Genomic DNA, 12,817 nt, shown 5'->3' with positions numbered 1-12,817 from the left:
AGATGGATATAAAGCAGGGTTGGTAAGAACAAAGGAAAGATTAAGAGGATAATGCAGGGAATGATAAACAGATGTAAGGTAGACGGATGAGTGGATGGACAAAGGAACAGATGGAGAGAAGACTAAAAAAACAAACGAAGATGGTGATGCACAGTAGAATCAGGGAGAAGACACACCAGCACAGAGAGACAGTGATGTAGAAGAGGAACGCAGAGGGATGAATTAAAAACAGGATGCATTCAAAGTAAGACAGAGACAGAATTCATGGAGAGGGACAGAGAGAGAGAGAGAGAGAGAGAGAGAGAGAGAGAGAGAGAGAGAGAGAGAGAGTCCAAATACGCGGTGGAGGACAAAGAGAGCGATGGAAATTCTGAGAGTAAAATGTAAATATGTGTTTTCAATATAGACACATGGGTGAGACTGTTTGACACCATTTTTACGATTAAATAGACAAACGCTTGCCGAGAGACCGAGAGAAGAAAGACTGTTTTAACCCAGGCTGAATTACTATTCTGTTAACAGGCAAAATAGAAAGAGGCAGATATTTGCATTATGGGTTTGGAGTCTAGGACTGGTATGGGTCTCAGTCCATTGGCTACATACACACACACACACTAGCTCCTACAAAACACCTAGCCAACAGACCATAATAAACATGGACTCTGCATAGCATTCTGCTATGGCACACACAAAGGTGTGGTCTCCCCTGACCATCTGGTCAGTTTTGTGTTGTGCAGTTGGGTGGACATTAATAACATTTATTAAACAGTTACTATGTCATGCACCATCACACACACACACACACACACAAAGAGCAAATAAGTCTTTTCACGTATAGGTGAAATTATGTTTGCTCTTGTTTCAGTAAACACTGGTGTCCATAATTTATTTCCATTTTGTTTTCCCTGACAGGTCTTGTTAAAAATGTTTCTGATTCATTAAGATATTTTTACATGGCTACGTTTGCAGATCTTTAATTAAACTGCTCTCAGCAAACAGTTACATTTCTCAAAACGTACACTAGTTTGGTTGACTAGATTGCCAGATTTTGGATTTACCTGAATGTATCATTCCATATTTCATCCCACAACGCAAAAATGCTTACCTACACAAATACAAATAAACAGACAAACACAAACCCACAAACATATACAAGCATAGGCATACACATGCACAAACACACTCTATTGAGTGAAACCCAACACAAGGTGAAAAAGAGTCAGCGGATCTCCCTCAGACATGTGTATGTGCCACACACACACACACAAACATTTGTGGATTCAGGGCACATATTTTCAGGGCTTAAGAGACAACCTGTCATTTATGATCAAGGCCAAGGCGGGGTTTTCACACACACACACCCTCCTGTTGGAGGTCTGTAAGCAGGGATCCCATACAAGCATTCACACAGATACACACAGACACAGACACACACACACACACACACACACACACACACACACACACACACACACTACAACTACACACACAGACACATAAACACACACAGTCTACAACTATACACACAGACACACACTACTGCTAGTGGTCTACAGGCAGGGATCCCATACAAGCACACACACACACACACACACACACACTACAATTTACACAAGCACACACACACACACACACACACACACACACACACACACACACTTGAGGCTTGAGGTCCTGCCCTCTAACCACATCACTGAAAACAAGCATCACTCGTTAGAGCGTCATCAGTTGAAGACTGCGCTGCTATGTAAAGACCTTTGTAGGGCTGCTCGCGAGCGGCCAGTGATTATCCACTGAACACAGGATGGACCCATTTCTGCGGCTTACAGAAATCATACGCCTCAATTAGAGCTGTGCGGGTTGTACCACTTACAGTAAGGCGATGCCCCCCCCCCCCATCTGAACTAAAAATAGTCCGGCCCTGTAATGAGAGCTAGCCTTGTGGCCACTAGGCTGATGTTTCTTGGGCGTCTACCACTGCCTAAATTAGGGGGGGGTGAGAGGGAGGCCGCCCACCTCCTGAGAGGCAGGGAGTCTCCGTGGAGCCTCTCTGTGGAGTCCTTTGTGCTCTCCGAGTCTCGACACTGCCAGCAGGGCTTAAGTCCCGGAGGCGACTAGGTACAGCGGTGGTATCGGTGGTAACGGCGGAGCTTAAGAATCCTTTTGTAACAGAATGAATTTCCCCTCCATTGTGTAGTGAGCGAGTTCCAATGAAAAAAAAAGTCTCTTCTCAGAAAGCTCTTTTCTGACGGGCTCTTCACGAGAGTGAGCACGGCAGCGTTTAAAGCGACGACTGCGAGCTGGCTGCAGTGCAGGCGTACGCGTACTTGTGCAAAATCTACGCAACAAGAACATGTGGTTTTTCGATTTAGCAACAACAATTCGATAGATTCTCCAAAGAATAGACTCTTTATAGTCCATGCAAAGAATATATTCGCGGACGGTAGCTATCTAAAGAACAAAGAAGAGAAAGCGGCAAAACGAGTATACAATTAACAACACAGTTATAACCAGTTAAAAACAACACAGTTATAACCAGTTAAAAACAACACAGTTATAACCAGTTAAAACAACACAGTTACAATCATCAGTTCAAAGGTGTCATTCGTTTTCAGTTTGAGTTTCATTTCAATGGCGGTTGCACTTCCACAGTCAGGCCAACTCATTCATAGGCAGGTGATCTCAAGTGTGCTCCTTGGGTCACTTAGAGTCCTAATGTCTGACCTTTTTAACACTACTTACTCACACACACATGCAAGCACACACACACACGCGCGCTGCTCACACACACAATTGCTCAACTGTGCACATCCTCCTAGTTATGTGCTAACTCAGATTTCTGTTCTCTGTTCAACCTACTGACACAGTCCCACACAATGTCTCCACCCAAAAATGCACACACACACACAATTGCACACACACACATTAGATTAGATTAGATTAGATTCAACTTTATTGGTTTTCGATTTAGTATACTGTAGACACACACACACACACACACACACACACACACACACACACACACACACTTATGCATACACAAGTACACACACTTACTTGACATATCATTAGATCTACACATATACACATATAGGGAAAGGATTCTAACCCTTTTACTAACATGAAATTCAAGGACTCTGAAGTACTTTTGTAGCGATAAGTACACTACATTACATTGTACACACACACACACACACACACACACACACTCACAGGACTGGCGTGACTTGGCCCTGCTGGAGGTCTTGTTGGACTCGCACCAGACGGTCACCCCGTCGTCGAGCAGCTTCATCATGCGCCGCCGTTGCCACCGGGGAGAGCGCACCTTCATCATGGCCGCCCCCTGCAGCATCCGCCTCACATCATCATCCTCATGCACACCTGAGAGAAGGAGAGAGAGAGGGAGAGAGGGGGGAAAAGAGAGAGAGGGAAAGAGAACAAGAGGGAAAGAGAAAGAGAGAGAAAGAGAGTGAGAGAGCGAGAGAGAGAGAGAGAGGGAGAGAGAGAGAAAGAAAGAGAAAAGAGGGAGAGAACGAGAGAGGGAGAGGGAGAGAAAGAGTGTAAGAAAAAGGGAGAATGAGAGGGAGGGATGAAGGTAAAAAAAGACATAAGCCGTCAGACACAGATATTTCACATCAGCAGGATATTACAACAGCAGGAGATGGGGTATTATTGAGTATCGGGAATTTACTGTTACCAGAGGGTTATACTTTTGAATTGACGTAGCGAGAGAGAGAGAGAGAGAGAGAGAGAGAGAGAGAGAGAGAGAGAGAGAGAGACACAAAAAAAGAGAAAAGAACAAGACAGAGAAGAGAAGAGTCTACATTCTGTCTGTAAATGAAATATATTTCTGCATAATTCATACAAGTCCTGTATTTTTCATCCTGTTTGTCTTGGTAGTGTTTGTTCTGTATGCATGGGAGACAGAGAGAGACAGAACACAAACACGGAATGAGAGAACCCTCTTATGAGAGGAGCCAGGGCAGAGACCAGGCCAGGGAGACGCCAGAGACGAGGGAGAGCGAACACCAACGTCAACGCTAATCTCAACATACTCCAACCCAGGCTCAGCACAAAGTACAGGGACAGCAGCAGCATGGACACCAACATGTGTGTGTGTGTCCGTCCATGTACGTACATGTGTTTTATGTGTTTGTGTTTCTATGTCCATGTGTGTGTGTGTTTGTGTGTGTGTGTGTGTGTGTGTGCGTGTGTGTGTGTGTGTTTCTGTGTAAATGATGTCTGGATAGAGAGAGGTCTGTGACTGAGCAGTGAGCGGACACCAGTTAGAAACCTCTAACACCATCACGAGGAGTTGCCTCAGGGGCCTGGTCATCAACACACAGCTCTGAGAGAGAGAGAGAGAGAGAGAAAGAGAGAGAGAGAGAGAGAGAGAGAGAGGGAAAGTGAGAGAGAGAAAAAGAGACAGACTGAGAGAGTGTGAGTGAGCTAGCAAAAGAGAGAGAGAGAGAGGGAGAGAGAGAGAGAGAGGGAGAGAGAGAGAGAGAGAGAGAGAGAGAGAGAACAAGAAGAAAGTCTGAACATCGCTTACACAGCAACCCTCCCAGGTTCTCCCTCTAATCATGTGGAGCACAGCTTATCACTTCCAACAGGCGTGGGCAAAACAAAAAACAGTGAATACAGCTCTCCTGCCACTGCCCATTCTCTTCAAACACACGTGTGCAAAACCGCACTTCACAGACTCACTCGAGAGCTGTACAGAGTGAAGTGAGGTAAACACAACAGCTCAAGCCTCTGTCCTGACCAGTGGTGGTTTAATCAATCACTGGTGGTGGGTGAGTCAGTGACTAACTACCTAACACAGAGCTCTGAACTGGCAAGCCTCCCAGAAGAGAGAGAGGAAGAGAGAGAGAGGAAGAGAGAGATAAAGAGAGAGAAGAGAGAGAGAGAGGAAGAGAGAGGCGTTAATGATTAAAATCCCTTTATTGAACTATTACATAGTTCAAGGTCTCCCACCCCATTCCGAGCCGTGGCCTACTGGTTAGTGCTTCGAACTTGTAACCGGAGGGTTGCCGGTTCGAACCCCGACCAGTAGGCATGGCTGAAGTGCCCTTGATACCTAACCCCTCACTGCTCCCCAAATGCCGCTGTTGTAGCAGGCAGCTCACTGCGCCAGGATTAGTGTGTGCTTCACCTCACTGTGTGCTGAGTGTGTTTCACTAATTCACGGATTGGGATAAATGCAGAGACCAGAATTTCTCTCATGGGATCAAAACAGTATATATACTTATACTTATAATTACTTACTTATAGTAAAGAAGCAGCAAGTACATAACTGCATCACCAAGTAAGTAACGGACTACCATTATTATCAAGTGTATAAGGTTAGAGAGAGTCAGAGTCTGTCAGAGAGAGAGAGAGAGAAAAGAAGAGAACAAGGCAAAGGCAGGGAGGGAGGGAGGGAGGGAGAGAGTGGGAATAGTGGAAGGCTGAATGAAAACATTGTCTCATCAGAATGAAATGGTCTAGCAGGCCTGTCAGTCCTCTGTCCACTGTGGTGTAAACATTTACACGTTCATGTAAACCCAGCCCATACCATATGCTATGCTAACTGCTCGATGAACTGTCTTGTGTTCTAGAACTCTCCTCGCGGTGACACAAAACTGACAGCACAGCATGCTTTAAAAAGTGACCACAACTGAGCCTTATCAAAACAACTTGAAGATGAAACAACACTTAGCATGATACCGCCCCTCAGTCTTTTTAACAAGGCATCTTCTACTGTCATTCCTATTGCATCCTATCCTACATCACCGGTTAGAGAGTGTGAATAATTCAACAATTTGCTTCATTCAGTCCTAAATAAACCTTGTAAGTGACAGACTTTCACTTTATTCCAGGGTGTTTTTATCTGCCAGGCCCACTTGAATCCTTGGCTTAGGGATAGTTAGTTAGCTTAGAGCCCCCAGAATAGCACAACGCTGAGTGAGAGGCCAAGCACGGAGAACCCAGGAGGACAGCAGACAATCCTCAGAGAGATGGAAACTATTCATCGGCTCCTCACTGCCCGGCGTGTGTGTGTGTGTGTTGTGTGTGTGTGTGTGTGTTGTGTTTGTCTGATTTTGCATGGTGAATGTTAACTATGTGTGTGTGTGTGTGTGTGTGTGTGTGTCTTTCTGTCTGTGTGTGGTGGCCTGTTCTTGCATGCCCTTCAAGTCCCAAACAAACACAAACACAAACCTCTTCAAATCTCCTGTGTGCCACCACAACACCCAATATGTTCTACTGTGTTTGTCAGACTTGGTAAGGCCATGAAAAGACTGCCATGGTGGATGCCATGTTTATACTATAGCCTGTCAGTGGTGCAGACTTGACTTTGACTGGCTGGCGTCAATTCCAGAAATCAAGGCATTTGTATTGTGCATAAGATAATAGGGGTAGCCTTTTTTGGCCAGAGCTCACTTTGTAAAGAAACTTTTGTCTGAATGTGACTACCCTGGTTAAAAATAAATAAATAATAATCTTTGTAAGTGGCCTTAGCACAAAATACATTTTCCCTACAACCCGGGTGTCTTTGCCAAAAGGTTTCTGATAAGCCTTGTGATAACGTTTTTCCCTTGAGCTGTGTGGACAAAAACAAGGATGCACTCTTGATGTGAGTTATCTTTGGAAAAACAGACGGAACTCTTGCTGGGCTTTCAAGCCTAGAATCGTAAATGTAACCCAGTGGAAAGGGCTGATTGTGTGCAACCGATACCCTACAAACAAAACATCAAATATACAACAGCAAAACGTTTGCAAGTTTTCCTTCTAATTCTTCCACATTTGCTTTAATGTTGCATTTTAATTCAGTAAACAAAGTGAGAAAAGTACAACAACAAAAGTTTATACTGAAGTAAATATTGCACAAAGCTCATGTAAACACACCAACACATCACTCCGTATCTCTTTCCAATGCTACAACGCTGATACAAAAAGCTGATTACTGTTACATTAAAAAACAGAGATAGTGAAGAGTCGTCGTTTCAAACAAGTGCCCTTGGGTCTCTTCAAATCACTGTATTACATAGTAACAAAGGTTGTGCACTTTCACATGATGGCCCTGCAATACTAGCATGCACCAGATTGTGACAGTGGCCTACTACTATGCCCTTAAATAAATAAAAATACAAGTGTTAGATTTAGATTTTAGAACTGACATTCTAAATGACTACAAATGATTAAATATTGCAGGATATAAGATACACATATTTGAGTGTTTTGTTACAGGAAATGAATTATGAATTTCAAAATTAAATTGTAATAAATATAAAAATAAAATGCTTAAATAGCGAGATGGTTGTCGCTTTAGCGGCGAACCCTGAGGAAGCTCTTCATGCTTCGTCTGATGACCATCTGATCTCAGTGGATTCTGCCCTGGGTTTGTAGGTAAGTGAGTTGCTGCAGTGGGATCCATATGGCAGTGAGCAGTGTGTGGGGGAATAGCTATGCGACCCACACCCTGAGGTTTGCCTTCTGCTCCTCAACTGTTATTACTGCAGCCTGATGCGCTCATTAGAAAGTGGGTTCAAAAGTCTAGCAGTTACAGATCCGGGCCTCTTTAATGGCTGGGTCCAAATATGCATGTACACACACACACACACACACACACAAAAACACACACAGGCACACATGGACACACAGATGCAGACCACACACACACACACGCACGCATGCACGCACGCACACACACACAAATAATGATACAGACCAATTCACTCACTCATTCAAAAACCCTCTTTATAGTGGTGACAAATGTAACCCAATATTTGTTGGACATCTTCACGAACAAAATAAAACAGCATGATTTCATTTTCACTTTCTTGGAGTATCATAATAAGTCAATCCCTTTTAATAGCATCCAGCATGATCCAGCATGTTTTCCTCCCAATTTCAAGCACATACTGCATTGTGTGGTTTATGTGTGTGTGTGTGTGTGTGTTTGTCTGTCTATAGTAGCAGGCCTACAACTATCGAGATTAATTTTACAGACTGACCAGTATAGTCTCTGTGTCAGTCAACCACCTCAGTGTATAAATATCAGGCCAAGTGCATCCTAAAAATGTACCTCAGAATATGTCTTTTTGACAAAATCTGTTCAGTTCTTTATGAAGTGAAGATCCACATTTCTTTTCAGCAACAATCTTAGAGTATGGTAAAGTCATAACACTGCCATGATCATGAAAACAAACAGCATCAATGATGTTTTCAGTCAACATAAGAAATGTTTTGAAACTTTCGATTTGATAATGTCAATGGCCTTCAGGAGCAATCTTCTGTTCGCTTAAGTTGTAAATGTTTGTTTTAGTTAATAATAATAATAATAATAATAATAAGCAATAAGTTAAGGGGTGGTATTAAGATCGTCTTGGTAGTGTATAGGTCTAATTGAGTGCCTGTCACTTTAAGACGTTTGAGGGAAGGCTGCTGATGTGTGGATGCAATTCATAACATTTTCTACATAGTTAAAATAAAGGTTCACGTACTTCTCCTTGGGACAGGCACTTTTGAATTTTGGAAAACAATTTTCCATTTACATCGGGATTTTGCAAACATTCAGTGTCAGTCAATAAAATGAGCCCTTCAACGAAATTGACAAGCAGCTGTAAGTAGGCTAAGCATGCTAAATTCGTTAGCTTTGAGATACTGCTTGATTTCATAACTTAGTTTAGTCTCTTCAATGTAGCCTACTATGTTGTGATAAGACCTTAGCAGAGTTCACTTCAATGCAGCAGTTTTGAACAAATTTGCGCAGCATGGTCAGGATGCTAAGCGGATTTAATAGCAATTTAGCCAGACGTCTTCTATGCAATGCTTCTATGTGGCAACAACAATCCTTCAACAATTGTGAATATTTTGTTAAATGCACATGCAGAGGAGTGGCAGCAGGCTACGAGAGAGAGCTGGGCGGGGCAAAGAAAGGCGCAGCTCAATGGCAATGCAAGGATTTGACCTTATATTTAATTTAAATTAAATTAAATTAAACATAGAATATTACTCTGTGACGGCCGATTTTTATTTTGTGGCGCCCCGCCACAGATTAGTCAATGTATGGGAAACACTGTAATTTGTATGAATAGATGATTAACACAAACAAGTTAAAATATATTTCCTACAAGGAGCTGAAACCACTTGCACTAAGCTACTACACCCAATAACTTAGGTTTACTTCCCAGATATGATAGCACACATTTTGGCTGAAGTCTGGCATATGTTTGGTATTTTTGGGTTTGTTTTGGCATAGAAGCGGCAAAGTAAATGCTTTAGGCTGAACTGTGGCAAGATTGTGGTTTACCATAATAGATAAAAAGGCGCCAGCGGTAGATAACTAGTTATGGCATATGTCTGGTTAACCAGATGAATGGACAGTTTACTGACGAGCAGGACGGTTTACTGACGTATGCAGGTGCGTTTGGCGACCTTGTGGTTTGCCAGAAGACTGATCAAAGACCGGGAATTTTCTCTAGAAGAGACGTCTAGTAGGCTACTTCACTTTCTCCAGCACTATCACAGACGGTAAGAACATTTTCCTGTCTTCAAATACACAGACGCGGCTCGTTCACTTGGGCAGGAGGGGCAGAGCCCTAACGATTCATCCACTAGAAAAGTAGATCCACAAAATATTTTTTTTAAATAAAATGTTGTTTGTTTATTATTGTAATCAGTGACAAAGTACTCACTCAATCATGTTACATTTTTGCATGATTTGCAAAGAAATTTCGAAAAGATCGCAAAGATCTCGTTGATCATATCCATAGTTGTTGTAGGCCTACACGTTACATTTCATTTCTGGTAGGTCCCTGAAGAAATTGAACAGCGCCTGCTGTTTGTCTATGTAAATCTGTCGACCGATAATGCGACTGCAGCTAGAGCGCGGTTAGTAGAAGGTCGGGTGGGCAGATTATGCCACTGCCCACCCGCCTACTGTACTGTAGTATGCCTACTGCACGAAGTTTGTGAGGTCAGACAGACAGTTGAAAAACAGCGTGTGTGCAATAGTGTGGAGTTTCTCTTAAAGAACTCATTTGAAAGACTTGAGTTTGTAGTTAAATTAGCTATCAAAGACCTAGGACCTGATCAGCCCGACATCGTATACCAAAAAGCAAAGGACAAGTGTCGGTCATTTAATCGGACATTTTCACGTTCGTGGTAGGCCATATCTGATAAGAAGCTGGTTGTCCTAAACGCAATAAAATGTTCTGTTTTCCATGCCTGCTTTTCCGATCTTCTGGGGGACAAGGGGATGTTTGGAGTAGGCAAGTGTAGGTGTGTGTGACATGAAACATTTTCAGAGAAGGTAAAAAACATGAGGCTAGCATCTGAGTTGTGCAAATTAGCCATGCTGGGGAAGGCTAATATTGCAGCACTCGATGAGGGCTACAGTGTAAGTGCGAAATCGTGTAGGCCAACGAGTTTGTTCACCTGAGAGTGACATAGATAAAGTAAGGCTGATTGCACAGACATTTGATGGGGCTAGTGTCATGAGAGGAGCATCTGGTGGAGTGCGTAAGAAAGTGCAAGACGTAGGCTACCCTAATTGCTATGCACATCAATTGAACCTGGTGATGGAAAAGGCTGCGTCAGCAGCATCCAGTGCGTGTCTTCTTCTCGGATCCTTTTTCACAAGATCTCCGAAAAGATTTAAAAGCTTATTTTGGAGTGTTTCGAAATAATTGAAACATCTGGAGATTTTGATACAATCTCAGTTAGAGAGGCTAAAGGGTTTTCTGAATGCTCTTAGATCCCGAGTTTTTATTCCTTTTAGACCTGTTCTACAAGATCATGCCCCGTGTAGATGTGCTCTATGCACAGCTGCTGAAAAGAGCAATTGATGCAGTGGAGGTACACAGGGTTACAGACAAGTTTGTGGCCAACATGAGAACGATAGGCCTACGTGATGTCCCGTGCCTTTGTGCAAAACATACCGGTGTCCAGGATAAGCGCAGGTCCGCTTCTAACTTTGCGCAAATTGCCTATGAAGTGTGTGACAATCATAGTTACCGCTACCGACAGATTTTCATTCACTGGCCATTTGTCTGCCGCCATCCTATTTGATAGTTCAAGCTTCCTCAAATTTTCCAAATCATTCCCCAAGGAGTTCGTAAAAAAAACTGCCCTTTTATGTGTATGTGTCACTTAATATTAATTTCTATACAAACCACTGTGGACACGCAAGCACTCATTCCATGGTATACCCCCCCCCCCCCATACACACAGAATATTTACCTTTTTAATGAATAGCCTACTTTTAATTTACTCTTTAAAGTTGAGCTGGCTCTTGAACACAATCATTTCGTTACTTATAATTTCTTTTATGAGTAGGCCTACATGACAATAAACAACTTGAACTTGACTATGAGAGCTGTAATGCGGCGTGAAGCCTACGCTTAGCTCCAATGGAATTTTGATTTCGATTTCGAATTCTCGGTTAATTTGTTTCCCTCTTGAGTTTTTCCCCCAAAGTAGTTCTCCATACCACTGATCTGAGCTAATGAGCTGATTACCGGTACCTACCTTGTAGCTTTTATTTGTCTGGAATCTCAAAAATTTAAACTTAACTTCTTATGAATAAAATAATTATTAAGTAGGTTAACCATAGGTTAATAATGCATGAACAAAACGGTGTTTTGACCGCAAGTGGTAGCCTAGCCATAGAAAGAAAGAGCCGTAAAAATGAACAAAATCTCCGTGGACCGTCCTTAGTGTGCCTTTTTTTTCTAAACTTGATCAGACTCTGCCCCGCCTATTTGTCAACCCAGGAGCCGGTAATGGATTTTTCTAAGAAAATGTAGGGGTGTTCCATTCTATTGTGAAAAGGAATATCTATGTGAAAAGGAATATCAGGTGTTGGTTCTTCCCTGAAACTGAACATTCTTTACAGGCTTGTTTATCTGGCTTATCACTCCCACTCCCACTTATATCCGAGTGCATACCAGGTGAGTGAAAACAATTCCCAAATTCTGCACCAGCGCACCCCAGAGCTAACGCCCCCACGTTACAATGATCAGGCCAAGATAATGGATACATACATCCATTGTATCAGTTGGGCAATATCAAATCTCCATCTTCCTGTAAAGCCAATGAACTGCAATCCCACTACATTCATATGTATTACTGTATTACAGTATATTTGTTACATCATACCCCAGTGCATTTAGCAAAAAGTGTATGACCTCTGCTCACATAACAACAAAAAAACATGTTGCTTGTTTTTTTTAAATTATTATTACATTGTGTGATCAATATGCTAGAATAAATGCACAGGGGTGTAAATAGCATGCACTGATATTTGTACCAGACGGGGTATTAATAGAACACATTGCTGTGTGCACCAGGGTACGAATAGCATACATTGATATTTGTACCAGACGGGGTACTAATAGAACACATTGCTGTGTGCACCGGGGTGCAAATAGCATACACTGATATTTGTACCAGACGGGGTACTAATAGGACACATTGCTGTGTGCACCGGGGTACGAATAGAATTCACTTCTTATTGCACCAGGGTATAAATAGCATACACTGCTAATTGTACCAGGGGTGCAAATAGCCTTACCCAATAAAATAACATTAAGTAGGTTAACCATAGGTTAATAATGCATGAAAAAAATGGTGTTTTGACCGCAAGTGCTAACATTATGGGATTCCATTCCCCAGATTTCGCTCATAGCCTAGCCCAGGGGTCGGCAATTACGTTTGGACCCGGGCCAATTTTTTTTCAGACAATGGCATCGCGGGCCATAGCTTTTGTAATGGGGGGGGGGGGGGCGGGGGGGGGTTAAATTATTATATTATATTAAAATAAACATCATCT

General features: G+C 42.6%; 1 protein-coding gene across 2 annotated transcripts in view; it reads right to left on the bottom strand.

Moving 5' to 3' along the window:
* Positions 1-12,817, bottom strand: part of plcd3b (phospholipase C, delta 3b) — a 50,789-nt gene that overhangs the window by 19,188 nt on the left and 18,784 nt on the right. For both annotated transcript variants that reach the window (XM_076297854.1, XM_076297855.1), the window contains exon 2: positions 3,214-3,381. In XM_076297854.1, coding sequence (XP_076153969.1) covers positions 3,214-3,381 — 168 coding nt within the window. The remainder of the gene's footprint in view (positions 1-3,213; positions 3,382-12,817) is intronic.

This window comes from Alosa pseudoharengus, unplaced genomic scaffold (assembly GCF_046254945.1).
Source record: "Alosa pseudoharengus isolate Yale_2024_CS ecotype anadromous, Long Island Sound unplaced genomic scaffold, YU_APseudo_1.1 YU_APseudo_1.1_scf_21, whole genome shotgun sequence".
NCBI lineage: Eukaryota > Metazoa > Chordata > Actinopteri > Clupeiformes > Clupeidae > Alosa > Alosa pseudoharengus.
The sequence above is the reverse complement of the archived record's forward strand: the minus strand, read 5'-3'. Positions and strand labels throughout refer to the sequence as shown.